At 37.4% G+C, this 19597-nt stretch overlaps 1 protein-coding gene across 2 annotated transcripts; it reads left to right on the top strand.

Moving 5' to 3' along the window:
- The first annotated feature begins 959 nt into the window (after positions 1-959).
- On the top strand, positions 960-17570 carry SPDL1 (spindle apparatus coiled-coil protein 1). Of its 2 annotated transcripts, none has more exons than XM_081035264.1 (12): positions 960-1118; positions 2559-2740; positions 4632-4808; positions 7042-7236; positions 7824-7973; positions 8073-8171; positions 8249-8359; positions 10299-10439; positions 12623-12726; positions 13335-13522; positions 15462-15792; positions 16998-17570. In XM_081035264.1, exons 2-12 carry the CDS (start codon positions 2582-2584, stop codon positions 17143-17145), a joined length of 1803 nt encoding a protein of 600 aa, XP_080891390.1. In that variant the 5' UTR covers positions 960-1118; positions 2559-2581; the 3' UTR covers positions 17146-17570. The 2 variants fall into 2 exon arrangements, with proteins under 2 accessions (XP_080891390.1, XP_080891391.1); XM_081035265.1 differs by having other exon boundaries at positions 983-1107.
- Positions 17571-19597: the final 2027 nt, after the last annotated feature.

Below are 19597 nucleotides of genomic sequence, written 5' to 3' on the forward strand. Positions count from 1 at the left end.
GAAAAAGAGAGGAGACACGGCCCCGTCCGTCCGCGGGCCAGAAAAGACAGGCGCAGACGCACGTGGTCCGTCAGCCGCCGCTGGGGCTCGGCAGCGCCTCACACGCGTCGGCAGCGCCTCACACGCGTCGGCAGCGCCTCACACGCGTCCGCAGCGCCTCACACGCGTCGGCCGTCAGGCTTTCCGAGCGCTGCAAGGTTTGCAGAACGCATCGCTATCAGACTCGCGAAACGTAAATTCATGACTTAAACACAGGCCGGCGCTTGGACTCGAGCAGCGCACCGCGATCGTTCAGATTCTCCTTGTACCACGTGGCCCACAGGTCTCCTCTCCGGGCCTTGTCCCCCGCGAGAAGAACGGGACAGTAGGGCCTAGGAACGCGCCAGGCTGCTGCGCTGCGACGGCCCGTCAGGCTGAGCTCCGCCCCGGCCCACAGCCAGGGCTCCGGGGCGTTAAGGCCACTTTAACGGTCAGTGTCCCGTACAGGCACCTGAGAGCGTGACTCGGGATGCTTGTAGGCCCTGCCCCATGACTCAGATTCCGGGAGCAACGAGCCCTCGGCGCACACCCTGGCCAGCCCCCGGGAAGGCCGTGCGAGCCCCGCACCACTCCCACTCGGCACTCCCTAGTGCCTCACCTTCTAGGGACACCATCTCTCCAGAAGGGACTGTCGTTTAAAAACAAAAGAACAACTACAAAAACCCTCAAAACCGAAACCAAACAAACCAAAAAAAAAAAACACCAAACAAAACCAGGCAACTCGAAGCAGACACCTGGAAGACACCCAGGAAACCAACTCTGACTAAAGCTGACGAGACAACGAATGACAAGCCGGGCTCCGCCACGCCCACAGCGCTGCGCTGGCACCTGCGCAGTCGCACGAGGTGGGCGGGGCACGGGTGTAGGTTCTCGCTGTTTCCTTCCCGGGCGGCTGGGGCGGAACATCTCGTGAGAAGTGCACGTTCTCGCGGGAACTGCATTCAAAACGCGGCGGCGCTTCCCCGGGAGCCGGCTGAGGGAGCCGGCGGACGTCTCTGGCGGAGGTGGTTGGTCGTCCTCACGGACCTGGGCGCGGGGCACTCCCGCCTCCTGCACCAGGGGAAAGGAGTGAGAGAGAGGTAGAGGCCAAGGAGAGACGGGAAGTGCGTGTGCAGAGGAATGGCGGGGAGCAGCGTGGGCAGGGCTCGGGAGACGCGAGCGGGGCCTAGGGGAAACTGGGGCCGGGGCTCCGCCGACGCCCGGAGCCGGGGCAGCTCCCTCCGCGGAGCCCTGGGTTCTTGTAAAGGAGTCGAGCGGCTCTCAGCTTTCCGTCGGGCCGCCTGGCGGCCCCCGGGCTCCTGCCTAAATGTGGGTGGGGGGCCTTCCCAAGATGACGGACACGAGGCCCGCGCCGTGCGGTGCGGTAGCCACTCGCCCCGTGGGGCGGTTGGAAGGAGAAACGCTCTGCAGATAAAATACACGCCGGGTCGCGAAGACGCCATAAAAAGTAACATCCCGTCAGTAATTTTTATAAATATGATATGTGGAAACGGTAACGTGTTGGGTGTGTTGGAGGAAGTCAAATATTATTCCGGGGACGTCCACCTGTATCTGTGCGCGTGTGATTCCTTGAAAACGAAACGTCACGCAGGCAGCTCCCTACGTTCTGTTTCTGCGGACCGCGCTTTCCCAGGCACCTGCTCACCTCGCGGTCACCCCTAAGTGCTCGTCACCCTTCGGGAGGGTTAATCGTCTCAAGAATCCTCTGAGTGCCCGTATTGGATTGATGACAACACGAGACATTAAATAACTTGTCCGAGTTCAGGTCGCCAGTGAGTCATGGATGGGGGCCAGGAACACGGGCAGCTTCATTCCCAGAACTTCCCGTCTCCTCGGTGCCTGGTGCTCGCTGTTCCCGGGAAGTTAGGGGCACCAACCAGGCTTTGCAGCGAGACCCCGGTTCCCGTTTCACTTCGCCGCTTATTAGCTGACAACCCTTGGGCAAGTTACTTAACCTTTCTGTGCCTCAGTTTGCACATGTGTAAAATGGGCGCATGCCTTCTATTTCATGGGGTTGTTGAGAGGGTTAAATAAGAAAGTATGCAGCGCACCGAGCACAATGTCTGACGCATATTAGCTGTACTTGTCATTCCACCCCTCTACCTTTCTTTGCAGATTGATTAACTCTTACCCACTAGACCTCTGCTGAAAAGTCGTTTCCTCAGGGAACTCTTGTCCATATCCCCCCTTCCTCACCCCCACCCACTACCCAGATTAAGACAGCTCCTCTGTTATTGGCTCCGATAGCACCAGGCATCCCTCTTGCACTTATAACACTTGTTTTGGGTTTTTGTTTGTTTTTTTGCTTTGTTTGATTTTTGTCTCACATCAGGTAATAAAATTGTCAGACATTCTTAGAACAAGAACGTAAATTGACGGCTTAAAAACTCAGGAAGAAAATCTTTCATACTATGTTTTTACATGGCAGTAGTATTGGAAACTATATGTATGCTTTCATTGATGTCATCGTATGGAGTTTTTTGTTTCAGCTTAAATATTTTTATTTTCTCTATTTACAGTAGACGGGAAATAGGAAAAAGTTATGGAGGCAGATATAATCTCAGGTCTTCGTTGTAAGCTCAAAGAGGTTGAAGAAGAGCGACTAAAAGCTGCGCAGTATGGTTTACAACTAGTGGAGAGTCAAAATGAATTGCAGACGCAATTAGATAAATGTCGTAATGAAATGATGACCATAACTGAGGTAGGACTCTAGACTCCTGTTTACAAGGATGTGCTTAGCTATTGAAGATTTGTGTTATCTAGCAATTATTATTAATATTATTTTTATTCTTTTCCAAAGAGTTTAGATCTGGTTTCCACCCACCCTGATCCCCAATAAAGGGGAATGAACTAAATGAATTCCTAATGCTCTTTCTGACCCAGTGTGTTCTGAGTTTGAAAAAATCAAGTTATAATCGCTTTCTTCACCACATATTGGATTTTGGATTTTGGATTGTCTGCTCTCTTCCTAGGTGACCTCACTTGTTTTGTAGCTTTAGATAACATTTGGGTGCCCCATGACACTACACCATTTCCTTAGTTCTCCCCTAATGTCTAGACTTATGTATTCAATTGCCCGCTAATAGACATCTCAATATAAGCAGACAGAAGAGTTGATTCCCTGCCCACTAACCAAACATTCTCTTGCAGTTTTCTTTAGCTTACTTAGTAAATGTACTAACATCCATCCAGTTGTGTGAACCAGTAGTTTTACTCAATATCTTTCTGTCCTTTAGTTCTCATTTAATCCACTAATAAGCTCTAAGAACTTGACCTACATTCATTTATACTACTGCCACTGTACTCCAGACCACTGTCATCTCTCCCCTAGACTGCTCATGTACCTTTGAGCCAGGTTGCCTGCTTCCCTTACTGCCATTCTTACCATTCATTCTTACACAGCAGCCAAGTGGTCATTGAAGAATATACAAAAGGTCATGTCACAGCCTTGCTAAAAATGTACAATGGCTTCTTGATTATATTTACAACAGAATCTGAGCTCCTTACATCGTTGTGAAGGTCCCTATGTGATCTCACCCATGCCAACCTTTGACCTCATCTCAAACTACTTTCCCTTGTTCTTAGCTATATGTGTCTTAACCTTATGGGCTTCACATGAGCTCTTGCCTCCATCTGAGTTGTTCATACCCCACTTGCATGGATTGAACTCACAACCTTCAGGTTTCTTTTGGATGTCACCTCAGCAGAGAGGCCTTCCCTGACTATGTGTTGTAAAGTTGCCATCATTTACTCTCTTAATTCTCTGCAGTATTAATTATCTCCAGATTATAAGCACCATGAGACAGGGAATTTTGTTTTGTTCACTGCTGTATCCCTAATGTCCCTAATGTCTGGCACACATTTATTGAAAGAATGAATAAATCAGTTTTATTTAGTAAATGCTCAGTAACATACGTGTATGTAAATTTTCATATCAAAATTTAAATATAGCAGGTAAAAATAACTAGAGGTAACTCTTAATTTTTCTTCATTTAATCTAGTTTTATTTTATTTTCTTAAGACTTGTTGAAGGAGTTTGAACTGATGCCCCTTTTGTCTTTAAACTTTGTCAATAAGCGAAAGTTCTGTTAATACTCCTTTTGTCTTAACACTGTATTCATTCAAATGGTCATTTGTGAACATTCTCAGATGACTACATTCTAAAAGTAAGGACTGAGTTAGTATTTCACTTTCCACATAGTCCACTGTTTGTTCATTTTATTGAGAGCTACAGGTAGGACAAACCAAGTCGTTCTCACTAGGAAAACATCAGTGCTATTAAATTTTTTTTTTTTTTTCCTGGCAGAGATTACTTGACACATTGACTTGCCATGGAACACTTTGCTTCGTTGACAGGGCATAGAAGCAATTTTCATATCCCTAGCATGGATTTGAATGTAGTCTCAAAATACACCTTGGAGTTTTTTAACACTGATTAGCTACAAAGTTATTCCAGATTTAACATGTAATTGTTACATAGAAAGCAGCAAATGTGTAAAACAGGAATGAGACAGTTAAAGGTGAGAACTGCTTATACGTGGCTTTAAGTTATTATATTTTTATGCAACTGAATTATAATTGTTTCCTTTCAGAATTATGAACAAGAAAAATATACTCTTCAGAGAGAAGTTGAGCTCAAGAGTCGAATGCTAGAAAGTTTGAGCTCTGAATGTGAAGCTCTTAAACAAGATCAAAAAATGCACCTGGAGAAATTAGAAGAACAATTGAGCAGAAGTCATGGACAGGAAGTGAATGAACTGAAAAATAAGGTTTGGATATCTATGCATTTCAGAACAAAAATGGTCCATGTTTATGCAGCAATGTGTAAACTTTAGTTGATGAAGCTTTTCTTAGTACCATCTATGCAAACTAGCTGACGTTAGGATCATGAGCTTATTGTCCTAATGTTAGGAGTTGGAACACTGTAACACTCTACTAATTAAATACGATTATTTCACTTTGGTAACCGGATATTTGTTACCAAGTTTTAGTTTAGTGACCAGCATGACCTCCTTGCTTATGGTGCATAGTATGGCAGCCCTTTTTCACATAGACTAGTCCCCTAGCTTTCTCTACAATTAGTAGTACACTCTGTAATTTCACAAAAGAAACCAGTAGCTTCTTGTAAGTTAATGTACATTAGAATTGATACTTTATAGTTTATTGAAAATAGTACATATTATGCAATTCTTATGACGTCTCCATAAGGGAGGTTCCATTATTATCTCCATACAATAGACGAGAAAAACCAATATTTAATCAAATTAAGTTATAGAGCCAGAAATTATCTGTCAAAGTTTGAACTGAGCCTCTCCGATTCACAAGCCTGTATCGCTACACTTAATCCAACAATGCATTATACTGGTTCCATTACAAGCATGCATACAAAATAAAAGGTTGTTCAGTGATTGTCCGTTTGTTTTTGACATCCTTATCTGCATAGTGCCCTGAGGTTACCTCTAAGGAATCCAGAACTTTAATCATAGCTCCTCTTTGTATAGAGTCCATACTTTTCAGAACTTGCACTCAAAATGTGCCTGACTTTTGTCCTGATTTCTTAGAAGCCTGTTTTCTAATTTTCAGTGTTGATGTAGAATCTTTTAAGATTTTTCCATATCTGTGTCTCATCTATACTATTACTTAATTTCTCATTAAGTGGACTTTTCAAGTCTTTTCTCATTTTAAGTAATGTTATCAATGAAATTGCATATTTGAGCTGGTTATATTTTTTCTTAATATGCAGTACAAATGTTACTGTCAAAATAAATGTTGTGTAATGCTTAGAATCATCTTGCATACCACTCTGGTAAATAATAATCCAGCTTATCTGAAACTAACCTTAGTTGAGACGTCAGTGACTGGTAATGATGCATTCGTTTTACCCCTGGGTGTTATGTTCATTTTATCAGTAGCTTTCAAAGAAATAGAGTAATGTAGGAAATATTTAGGTACTGAGGCAAAGCCAATTACAGAAATGGTTTTTGGATGGAGCAAATACTAAATCAGTCAAAAAATATTTTCAGTCTTACTGATGTTCTCAGATCACTTGTGCCCCAAATTTGGAGCTTTTATGCTATCTTTCTTTCACTTCTCACATTTAATCCATCAACAAGTTCTAAAACTTGGCCTGTAAAACCTGTATCTGCACGACTACCACTAGTAGAAGAAATGTCCAGATCGCCATCAGCTTTCTCCTAGATTGCTACTGTGGTCCTCTGTCCAGGTAGCCTGTTTCTATCATTGCTGTTTATACCATTTATTCTTCACACAGCAGCCAAAGTGGTCAGGAGTCCAGACCTACTCTGGTTACTTATATGGATTATTTGAATGTTTAAAACTCAAGGCATGTTAATGTCTATTAAAAGATAGCTAGCTTTGGCCAAACAGGAAACACCAATAATCTCATCATGCAGTAAGTTTGAGTCAATCAGTGATGTTTTTTAGAAAGATCCACATAGACATTCCGCTGAAATTTTTATTTCATCATGAAACTAGAAGTGGGAAAACAAGGTAAGAGGCTCTTATTTTTTAAATAGAAAATAAATATCAGGATATATTCTAAGAATGTTAAAACCCTGTTGAAGATAATTTAGTATAGATGATAATTATGACCCTGGACATCAAGCAATAGCTTTTCATTAATAACAGAAGCCATTTAGTGAATACTGGGCATGGTGCTGAATGTTTTACCCACCCAGTCTCAATTGTGATGGTGGTACAGTCATTTACTAGTTTTACACATGAAGAATGAAACTGAGACAGGTTAAACCTAGGCCTGACTCTGAAGCTTCACCTTTCTGCTATAAGTTTGTTCCCTTTGAAGCTATACTCATTTTGCCAAGATTTGGAACTATGTGGCATTTTAGAAAGAGTTATTAAATAGTTTTGTTCAGTTTGACTATCTTCAAAATAATTATCCTGCAGAGAAGTTTGTACTGCAGCTTATGTTCTGATACCCTTTGTAACCTGATTTATAAGATTGTGATTTTTTTTTTACTTTAGTTAGAAAAACTGAAAGCGGAATTAGATGAAGCTAGGCTTAGTGAAAAACAGCTGAAGCACAAAGTAGATCATCAGAAGGAACTCCTCTCTTGTAAATCAAAGGAAATGCAGATAATGTCTGAACGTGTACATGAAAGCATGTCTTCAGAGATGCTGGCTCTTCAAATTGAGTTAACTGACATGGAAAGTATAAAGGTAATTTTTATGGCATATGCGTTCTCAGGTTTTGTTTTTTTTACCTTGCCTATTTTTTACATGTTTTTGTAATAATCCTTATGAGCTTCTTTTAAGGCCGAAATTTTTTTTTGGCCTAACTTTGATCTAACTAATTAAAAAATGTTTTACAGAGTTTTTAAGTGAATTACTTCATGCATAATAAAGCTTTAGAGCACATAATTATATAAGGTAAAATTTACCTTTAGATTAATAAAACCTCTGGAAGAATTTAGAGACATTTGCTCTGATCCTAGTTTGTGTCATAAAAGCCTGATGTAAAACATTGGTCCCTTGGAAGTTGATATGCGTATGAACGTAGTTGTTTTCATTGCAGGCTGAAGTTAATTAAAAATTAAAGCCTTAAATTCATAGGAAAGAAAGTCTCTAGAGCCTTTTATTTGGTTCCCTGCTGAAAAATGTAATGATTTTTATTATTTTATTACGCACCTTACAACCTTTAACTGGTTTTTCTAGTTTTAGGTGTGAATTACTGCTTATAGGTAAACTGAGCAGCTGCTAAATGATTATTCAAGAGATTTTCCTCTTTTTCAATTCCTATTAAATAGACCACCCTCAACGAAGAAGTGAATGAACTACAATACAGACAAGAACAACTAGAACTTCTTAATTCTAATTTATTGCGCCAGGTAGACCGGCTTAAAGAAGAAAAAGAGGAACGAGAGAAAGAAGCAGTTTCTTACTACAATGCCTTAGAGGTATTATGATTGCAGTACCATCTTCTTTTCCAATTTATAATAAGTTATTTTCTTGCTAATCTAATTTCTATTAGCTAAATTGTTTTGTTTTGAATTTAGAAAGCTCGTGTAACAAATCAAGACCTTCAAGTGCAATTAGACCAGGCACTCCAGCAAGCCTTGGATCCAAATAGTAAAGGCAACTCTTTGTTTGCAGAGGTACTTAGAAACCGTCCATTGATTCAATTGGCATTTCACTTAATACAAGCGTAATTAAGCATGTTAATATTTTTTAGGTGGAGGATCGAAGGGCAGCAATGGAACGTCAATTTATCAGTATGAAAGTCAAGTATCAGTCACTAAAGAAGCAAAATGCATTTAATAGAGAACAAATGCAAAGAATGAAGGTATGGAATTATCACCATCAAAGGTTTAATAAACCTATTCCGTATGAGCATATACAAGTGTATTAAAGAAAGCATCTTTTCAAGGAGTCTTCTTATAAAGTTATTTCTAGAACGGCATGATTTTAGAAAATGAGTATTTTTAAATTGAGCGAAAGATTCATATGTATTTTATTTTTTTAAGTCTTGTTAGTGAAGATTTAGTAATAGTATATTTAGTATCCATTGATTGATTGATTGATTTTTTTGTTTTTTAATAGTTACTGATCTTGCCAGAGAGGTATAAATCTTCTGTGGAGTGGGGGACGAAAAGAATTAAATGTTTTTATTTCCTGCTGTTGACTTGGTGTCTTTTGAGCATAGCCCTAAGGTTTCTGCTTCAACTAAAACTAATTCTGACACTCTTCAGTTCTTCCTCTAAGGCTTATTTATAGGGTGAAATTTGAATTTCCTTTCCTTGCAGTTCCCCAAGTCAAGCATATAGGCCCTTTTAATTGTAAGGGTTTGTTGGCCATCCTTTTAGTCAAACAGGAGGTAAGAGAAAAACATGTGGAAGTTGGAAAGATTGCAGAATTATGTCAGCCCTTAGAATCCTGATTCCTGATCTGTTATACCTAATCTCTCCTAACCTGGTAACTTAAAGTCTGGAAGGCTTCTTGCCTTTTATTTAAGAGATTTAGCAAAGAAATAGGAAAAGTGAGTGATTAAACCTTGGTGTTAGATGAATTTGGGATTGAATCCTCATTCTGTCACTTGGTAGCTGTGTGAACTTGGACAAGTAGTTTTACTTTTCACAGCATTGGTCACCTCATCTGTAAAGTGGAGATGATAGAAGCTGCCTTTTAGAATTGTCCTGGAGTTAAATAAACATAGAAAGATGCTTGCATGGTGCTTGGCAAGTAAGGAAGTGCTGACTTAATATACAATAGCTGTGGCTTTTATTTCTTAGGAGTTTGACCATGCTGCCTGGTTTACTGAGTCTCTCCACTATCTGGGAATAATTTCTTCGTAAATGATTCTTACATTTGCTCTTTGTTTCCTTTCACTATTTGTTGGGCTACTACTGCTGTTAATCTCCTAACGTTCCCATCATGTCCGAAACTGTCTTTAGACAAAAGTAGCATACTGTATCTTCTTAGGCTAAATGTGTCTAGCCTCCATTCTGAAGAAGGAACAAAAGATAGATCTTAAGAATGTTAAAAGTCGAATTACTCTTTCTTGTAGCCATACCTGCACCCACATGTCATTGCTTGCTTTACTTAAAATAATATTTAAACTAACACTTTTTTAGAACTCTAGAAATTTTTGAAGGCAGAAAGAAATTCTAGGTTTAGATTTTAGTTAATTTCCTTTCAATTGCTATGAAATTCTAGGTTTAAATGGAGTCACACATAATTAGGTAAGTTGATTGCTGCTCTTAAATGTATATGTATATTGAATATTTTCTGAATATCCTTAGACTGCTTTTTACCCTTTGCTTTCTATCCTTGTGCTTTGTGAATCTCACATTTGTGAATATGAGTAGCTTAATAATTTCCCCCACTTAATACTATTGAAGTTAATTAAAATTTTTGAGGAACCCCATCAGACCCTCAATGACAATGCCTATGACGAGTAGAGTACAGCGGTTGGCCAGATTATGAGTTAAGTGACATCCTTGCAGACCACTGCCATGCAGTTCAGTTATGTTTCACCGAAGTACAAAGGTTTGTTATGGACTTCAGATATCACTCATAAGTAGTCAAAACAAGTAACTAAATTTATTGATATAAGTGTTTTCAAATTATTGGATTATTAGACTAGAAATAGCTAATTAGTTTAATTTCCAAAATGAGTTCAGAGTAATATAGTACAAAATATGAATTATACCAAAAATATGGTTATCAGAATCTTCCTCTTCCCCACTTACTTTTATGGGGGTGGGTAATTTTTCTTCTTCCAGTTACAAATCGCCACATTGCTACAAATGAAAGGGTCTCAAACTGAATTTGAGCAGCAGGAACGGTTGTTTGCCATGTTGGAGCAGAAGAATGGTGAAATTAAACATCTCTCAGGTGAAATTAGAAAACTGGAGAAATTTAAGGTATGTGTAACATCTTTTAAAAACACAACTAAATTTTGGTTTGACTATCTAATACTTTTAACTTCAATAGGTTTCTTTATTATATAATTAACTTATAGTTTCAGTTGAGGTTGACCAATATTTAAATTAATTTTTTCTCCTAGTTTATTTTTTCTTTTTACTGATTTTGACTGTTACTTCTTTTAGTAGAGCCAGCGTAAACAAACCTCCCTCATACTTATTATTGTGTGTAAGTTATAACTCAAAGTGCCTGTATCTTTAGAGTTTGACTCAATGAGTTTTAATGTGTCTCTTTTTTATCAGCATTACATGTACAAATACTCCTGAGCTTAATGCAAAGGGAATCATTCATTATATACTCTTTTGTTTCTGTCTTCAACTCAACATTATGTCAGTGAGACTTGTTCCTCATGTTGATTGTTATCAGTAATTGATTAATTTTCAGTGCTGTCCACCTCCGTTTTCTAATGAAAGCACAGTAGGAGCTTTGGTCACATCCAACATTATGTGGCAATTGGAATTTATAGAAGTCTTTAATAAACTATTTATAAAACTTATTTTGAAATAAATTCAGATTCCCAGAAAAGTTGTAATTCCTTCCTCTACACTCTTCACCTACATTCCCCAATGGTCAATTTTACCATATTTGCTTTTATATTTCTGTCTCTCTTCATGTGGGTATATTTTTATCTTAAACATTTGAGAGTAAATTGCAAACCAGATATTCTTTTTCCCTGTAAGTTGCACCTCAGTGTTACTGAAGTTCATCCTCTTACATAACCACAGTACAATGATCAAAATCTGGAAATTAACATTGATACATAGTACGAGCTCAGCTGCCTTTTACATTTTACCAATTACTGTTAATGTCCTTTATAGCAAAACAAAAATACCCCAAATGCTTTCCTTACTAGGGTCCAGTCCATGATCACACGTATTTAATTGTCAAGTTTCTATAGTCTCCCTTAACCTGGAACAATTATTCTGTCTTTTTATGTCTGTCATGACTTTGACATTCTTGAAGAGTAGCCAGATACTCTGTATATTGTCCTTTATTTTGGGTTTGTGTGAAGTGACTAGAATCAGGCTACTGTGTTTCCCCGAAAATAAAACCTAGCCAGATCATCAGCTCTAATATGTGTTTAGAGTCAAAAATTAATATAAGACCCGTATCATATCACCTCATGTCATATCATATTAAAATAAGACCAGGTCTTAATTTTTGCTCCAAAAGACACATTAGAGCTGATGATCTGTCTAGGTCTTATTTTCGGGGAAACATGGTATGCATTTTTAACAGAATACTATAGGAGTAGCTTTTTTTTCTATGTGTTTTCTTGGCTATTCTTGCATGTTTGTTTTTCTCTGTGAATAAGCTCCAAAAAAAAGCTTGTTGATATTTTTAATTAGAATTACATTACATTTATAAATTATCTCAGGGAGCACAGCTACCTTTTCACTAATGAAAGCTAAAGTTTATAAATGACATTTTTTAAATGTTAACCTCTTAGGCAATCTAAATTGTAGCTATTAGTGTGTTATAAAAATTTAAGTTTATGTGACTTTATTTCTTTCTTTTATAAGAACTGCTGAAAGGACTACCATTTTGGTTAAATTTCCGGTTCATGTGGCTCACCCGTGGGCTCAGCACTATACTTTGAAAATTATGGTTTTAGGAGGTTTTGACCTGCAATCTTTTAAATTGTTCACAAGTTTTTAAGTAGATTTATACTTTTTTTCATCCTGGGGAAATTATGTAGAGATTCCATCAGAATCTCAGAAGAGTGGGCACCAAAAAGTATCTCTACTCTTTTTCATATTTTCCTAATTTTAGGCTTTCTCATAAAAGCCTTAAGTAAACCCATCGAGTATGTATTTCTTCCATTTTAAAAGGAGCGGGAAACCAGAGGATACAGGTGTGGTTAGGAGCATGTGCTTTGGAGATAGACCTGGGTTCAGAGTCTCTCTTCTCAGTTTACTTGCCTGTGGCATCTTAAACCTGTGCCCTTATGGGCCTGAAAAGACTGCTCATTCTTGTACCTAGTTCAGAAGATAAAGTTACATGGCTCTTGCTTAGCAAAGTAGCTGCTTGTGATAAGTATCTAATAAGTGGTAGCTGATACTATTAATAAACATATACTAACCTAATTTGTTATTTAAGTAATAAATATTGGTTTCTCTAGAGTTTATATGAAAGTGTGGAATCGAAGCCTTCAGACAGCACTGATGCTCTGAAAGATAATACCTATTACACAGATTTACTTCAGATAAAGCTTCACAACTTAAGGTGAGTGTTGGTTGGGTGCAAAGATGGGGAATCTTTTGACTTGTTTATAATAAGTAGGATTAGAGACTACAGATTTTAGTTTTAATATTGCCAAAAGAAAATTCCGTAAAAGAAAGGCAACAAAATATCTTTGGGCAGTTAATGTGTTTTATTTAAGATATAGTTAATGCTGATTATTGAAGAAAAAATACTTTTAATGAGTAATTAAATATTTTTATTTCTTTGTGTTTAGCTTTTTAGTTTGGTAAGAACTATATGAAAAGAAGTTTAACGTAGAAAATGTTCTTATAATCTAAATTTTCAATAATAAATAGCACGTAATTTTAAACTTAAAAGAATTTAGTTACACATGCATAAACGTGGAAAGAATAGTTTCCCCCCTTTTGTCCATTTCCTTTAAGGCATACTTGAGATTTTTTAGTGTTTTATTTAAAAGTGCCATTGTTAAAGCTTATTTTGTTTATTGTTACTTTGTTACTAAAAACCCCATGGAAATGTATTTTTTGACCAAGAGTTCAAATGTAGAATAAAAGATATTCGCTAACAACTAAACATATTTATGTTATTTTAATACCTTTTGTCCTCCCCCCCTTTTTAAATTAATATAGCAAAGAAAATGAAAGCAATAAAGGTGAATTGTCCATACAGAGAATGAAAGCATTGTTTGAGAGCCAACGGGCTCTAGATATTGAGCGAAAACTTTTTGCCAATGAACGATGCCTCCAGCTTTTCCAGAGTGAAAATATGAAACTGAGAGCTAAAATAGATGAGTTAAAACTGAAGTATGAACCTGAAGGTATGTATGTCTCATATATTTTGTCTTTTAAATCATGAGAAGCTCTGAGAGTTCATACCAATTATTTTTTTACTTCAGCTTTATATGCAAATCCCATTGCAAACTAATTTGTAGCTATGTAATCTCTATTTACTAAAAAAAATATTGCTTCAAAATGGGTAGAAAAATTAAGAGAACTGGGTACTAGGTGTGTATGAATATAACAGGTATTTTTTGGGGGTATCTAGTAGAACTTGACATTTGAGACTTTGCCGTTTAAGATTGAAGCGTTGTACGTAATACCAAAGAGTCAATTTTGTTGAGGCAGTGATGTTTGGAAATTCTATTAGTTAATACTGTTTATAAAAAACCTAAAATTATGGAAACTTAAACAAGATAGGTAGTTATTCCTCCCCCTGATAAGCGTCTGGAGGAGGCATTCACATTCCGAGGCATTCACCATTCCGAGACTGGTCAGAATGTCAGGATGTAGGCTTCATTCCCGTTGTTGGTCATTATCCATCTTGAGCGGAATGTAGTCATGACCCCTCCTGCCTACGAGAAAAGTTGAGAAATGCAGTCTTGATTCTCAGGGTTCAGGTTCCCAACTACGTCTTGGGGATTCTGTCGTTAAGGAAGAATAGTAGGACAGATATTAGAGGACAATTAGCAAGTAGAATCACTGAGATAGGAAATAGCCTAACCATACAGGCTGTGCATCTCACACACTAAAAAGAGAGATGTTACTGTATATAAATTTAAAAAAATGAAAGGCCAAAGTCTAAGAATGTGGTGGTTCTTGGACCAAAAAAAAAGTGTTATTACAAGTTTTAGGTTATAGTTTTTGCCCCTATCCTCACTCTCTCTCTTCATTATCGCCTCAATGTCTGGAGTTATTCTCAACAATAGTGGGGAGGTTGTGTGCAATGGTAAGCCTTCTTAGAGTTTAAAAAGGCTTCTTTTTCTCTCATCTTTTTTCTCTTCCTTAATTCTAATAGGCTCTCTTAATTAAGAATTAATCCATTTTGAATTTCAAAGGTTTGCTGAACTAAACATAGCAAAGAGACTTGAGGAAGAACAGTGAATCTGGGTGATACAGGTTGCAAAGGAGCAGTGCAAGAGAAAGGGAAAATAATGAATTTAAAACATCACTGTAGAGCAGGAACACTACCCCATGTTCGACCATGATTTCTCCAACCTCACTAAAATTTTGATTCTGAAAATGAAAGATTCATTGGTACAGAAATAGGGAAGACATATTAGAGTGATTAATTCAGTGACTGCATAGGGGTTGGAATGACGTTATGTTAGGCAGTGAGGTAGAAGGCTATTGTAGTAGTCTTCCTGAGACATAATAATGTGGTTGGAACTGGGGAGGTATCATAGGAGAAGTACTCAGGTTTTGAATATATTTTGTAGGTGGGGCTAACAGGCATATTCAGAGAATTTGACCTGTTCTTTACATTTATCTTTACAACACAGTACTGAGAGAAGTGGGTACTTTGAATCCCCATTTTAAAGATAAAGAAAATAAAGCTCAGAGAAGTTAAGTACTTCCCCCAAGATCAAGGAGCTGCAAATTGCTTGTACTAGGATTTGTTCCTGGATTCCTTGACTCTTAACCACTGTATTCTTCCTCATCTCCTCGCTGCCACCTTATGAAGCCCCGTGCTACTTGTATCACAAAACCAGTAAAGCACATTTAAGTCGTCATTCCTAAGCCAAATCTATTGGGCTCCCAAGGGAAAATGTATAGCCAGATAACCTTTAAAAGATAAAGTTAATGGAGTCCAAGAAAAAGAAAGATAAAAGACAGAAACAGTGTGTATCAATAAGGAGATGAGTGGGTTTTAGAAGAATGGGAAAAAGGAAAGAAAAAATAATATCTATAACTAGTTCTGCCTTTTTATGTTGATTGTCTCTGATTTATTAATATATTTTGAATGATTTTTATTCTCAGAGAAAATTGAAGTGCCTGTGCTCAAAAAGAGGCGTGAGGTGCTGCCTGTGGATATAACCACCCCGAACAATGTGTGTGCCGACAGTGCTGTTAGGGAAGAAGTGTGTAGATTACCACCTCAGAAAGAGGAGGCACAGTCCTGCACTAGCAAGTTACAAGATGATAACTTGCAGTTCGAAAAGACAGTTTCTGGAAGCACACCAGAAGTCATTCTCTCTCCGCACAAAAGTCTGCCTATGAGTAATCAACCAACAAAGGAAAAGAAATGTGTGAAACTTATAGACGTTCCAGCCATAAGTGAAAGATGTGGAAACACTCCTAACTCGCCCAGGTCAGTGCCCTCTTTTATTCAAGGCAACGAGCACACCTCTCCGTCTCTCCTCTGTCGCTGCCAGAAGTGTGCTGTTTCTTTACCTGTTTTCTTAGTATTACATGCATTATAATTCCCCAGTTTTATCCGTTTACCTTCAACTTTTTTAAAACTGTAAGAAAGACTGAAATGATTGCAAGGATAAAGAACTCCCTAATTAGGGAATTATTTTTAAATGTTACACTTTTCGCTTTCATGAAACAGAAGTGTCACAGCCTAATACCTCTCTGAATTTTTTTGTTGGTTTAAATAAGTGTATTGTTATTGTTTTCCTGATTCAAGTGTGGCCATGAAAGAAAAATTAACTTACACCTTAAAGCCTTAAAGAGCTTTCCAGTAGTCTAAGAAATGTTAGCCTTCTAGAAAACTGTTAGGTAAAATTTTTTATGACTTTTGAAATTGTTTATCCTAAGCTTTCAAAAATGGGCCTTGATACCTACCTATTTTGACATTTCAAAATATCAAAGGTAAATTTATTTTCGTTTTACATCAAAACTTCAAAGCTTCTAGTTTCTGGATATTTTGAGTTTGTGACTAAAACAGAAGGTGTAGGACATGTATGTCTATAGGAAGTCACATTGTAAGGATCTTATCATTTAAAAAATTAAAATAATACAGGTCAAAAGGAAGAGAAAGTAAATGGAAGAGAAATCTCTCTTCACTCTGTATTTTTTCTTAAATTATTCTGCTAGTTGAGAATCAATTTGAGTGTTTTTATGAGATAAAACACATCTGATCATACAGCCCAGAATTCCATGTTATTTTTATGTTGCATTTTGCCTTTTGTATATCACGTTAACATTAAAATAGTCCTCTAGTTTTTGTTTTATTTATTTATTTATTTATTTATTTATTTTGTTAGGTGTGCTTATGATGGGCACCCTCATTATGTTTTAATTCTTTAATTTAGGCTTTGCTGTGACTTATTATCAACCTTAAAGACAGTTCTTTAGACATTTAAAACATTAACTCTATTGACATTAAAGGTTCTTTTGGAAAGGCAGTGACTTAGTTTTCCTAATGGTATTGGAGCCAACTATATATTTTTTTCCTTATATACATAAAAAATCACTGTCTAATTAGAAGCCCATTGTACTAGAGGATTGTCTCTCTTTAATTCTTCTTAACAACGCTTGAATTCAGAGTGGATGCTTTAATGCCTGTAGGTTAGCTGCTGAATCAAAGCTTCAAACAGAAGTTAAAGAAGGGAAAGAAACTGCAAGCAAATCGGAAAAGAAAACTTGTAAGAAATCACACCCTATTCTGTACGTGTCCTCTAAATCAACTCCAGAGGCCCAGTGCCCTCAGCAGTAAAGACTTTCCTTTAATAAGAGTAAGGTACCACTTGCCCGAAAGGTTGCTTTGGAGCTTAGTAAAGGTTGTCTTTATCTGAAGTATACCACCAGGCAGGTTATTTCTTTCTGTTCATTGTGCCAAGACATGCAATGTCCATGGTCTTTTGACCAAATGTTTTAATTTGGTTGAACGAGGAGATTTCCTTAAGTGATGACACTTCATGGAGCTTCTATGAATCACAGTGAATAGAATATTAATGAAGGAAAGTGTTATTATAAATATATTTGTTGTATTTTATATGGATTTTTAAAATGGTTGAACATACCGTTAGAGCCATATGTTATATTGTAATTAGATTTTGTCAGTGTTTAAAGCACCTATGCTCATCTTTGTATTTTTAATTCTAAACTTTACAAATAAAGATTTTTTTTCCTTTAAATGACTATAGACTTGTTTATAACTTAATTTCATATATACTATAGGTGGGTGTGTTAGTCTATACTATATATAGTATACATATATACAGATTGTATGGATGTGTGTGTGCGTGTGTGTACACGCACACACACACACAGATTTATTTTAAGGATTTGGCTTATGTGCATATGGAGGCTGGCAAGTCCAAAATCTGCATTCCAGAAGCTGTCAGTCTGGAGATCAAGGAAGAGCCAGTGTCGCATTTTAAGTTTCAAGTCCATCTGCTACAGAATTCACCCTTGCTTGGAGAAGGTCAGTATTTTGTTCTATTTGGGACTTCAACTAATTGCATGCATTGGCTCACCCACCTTTCTGGAGGGAAATCTGCCTTACTCAAAGTCCACTGATTTAAATGTTAATCTCATTCAAAAACACTCACATAAATATCCACAATGTTTGATCACCCATCTAGGCTCTGTGGCCCAGCCAAGTTGACACATACAATTAACTATCCCAGTGGGTTAATTAGGTAAGTCTGTTGAAAAATATTAGGTTAAAGGAAATTGCCTTTCCTAAATAAATCAAATAATAAACTTTTATTTTTAATTTGCTGCAAAAAGTATACTCTTGGGAAATTAAAATTGCATATTTAATAATGTCTCAGACGTAGCTGAAGGTACCAGGAAGCAATTTTAACCTAAGAAAAATAACAAATGAAAAGAAGAAAAGAAAAAGAAAAAACAAAAATAACAAACAAAAGAAAAAAACAAAAATAAATACATCCATATTTATTGCATTGAATGTAGATCAATTTCTTGCAGCATTGAGTTTTTACTGTGAGCTATGTGCCAGGGGCTCAAAAAAAATCAGAGCTCACATTTAGTAGACCCCCAAAGATGAGTATTGGTAGTGGTGTTATTACTAGTAACAGTAGTTATAGCTAACAATAACTAATGTGCCAAGCACTTTTTAACCCCGTTCGTGTATTACCACGTTTAACCTTCCCAACATCTCTGTGAGCTGATATTGTACCTATCCTCATTTTACAGATGAGGAAACCAAAGCCTCAGAGAGGTTACTTGTCCAAGGACACAGGTATTAGTAAATGATGAAAAAAATTAGAGTCGTAGAGGTTGTGATGGAATATACGAAGTATTAAAGGAACAGAGAAGGAAACAAGAAACTGCCTGGGGGATTTTTATATTTTTTTCAGCTTTACAGGTTTCCAAAGGCATGGAGAGAACAAATAGCATCACAAGTAGAAGAAATAGCTGTTCAAAGAATAAAAGCATGAAGCAACTCTAGTTCAGTAAACTGAGGGCTTCAACATGGCTGCATGGATAAAGTTTGTGGAAAAATAGTAATAGTAAATTGAATTTAAAGATAGCTAGAAATAAAGTCACAAAGATCTGGAGTTAGGGAAATATTTTTTTATAAACAAAAACTTAGACAAACATATTGAGCAATTGATTAAAGTTTGAAGGGGTGACAAGAGACTTACCCATCTAGCTTCTGCCTTACATCCTTGGGGACTGGGGTAGTTCTCTTGAATCTGTGTCTTTTAGGAATATATTTTGAAAAATCACGGCTGTAGATGATGGGAAGCAACTGAATAATTGACATAAGCAAAGCAATTGAATTTGAAAGGTTGAATAAATTATTTAGTTTATTTTTAGTAAAAATACACTATAGGCATAATGGAAAATGGATTTGGAAAAACATAAGAAGGGCGGCAGAAAAGATTAGTCTCACCATTTGGTAATCCAGGCAGGAAATATAGGTGCAAACTGAGGCGGGCAGTAGGAATGTAGGACCGTGGTTGGATTTAAGGTGCTGTTTAGAGAAGCAAAGTAGAAGGAGTTGTTGGCAAAATATGTGGGATTCTAGGGGGAAGGGATGCATGTGCTGTATGTGGCTAAGCAGTTGTAACAGGAGTACAAGATATTTCTGTTTTGATGAGTTAACTCAGGTAACTTTGGGGTGTCCATGTTGAAGGCAAGGGGTGTGTTGTGTTTCTTTATGTAAGCAAAAATAATAAATCTTTACCAAACCC

The sequence above is a fragment of the Rhinolophus hipposideros genome, assembly GCF_964194185.1.
Source record: "Rhinolophus hipposideros genome assembly, chromosome: 23".
Classification (NCBI taxonomy): domain Eukaryota; kingdom Metazoa; phylum Chordata; class Mammalia; order Chiroptera; family Rhinolophidae; genus Rhinolophus; species Rhinolophus hipposideros.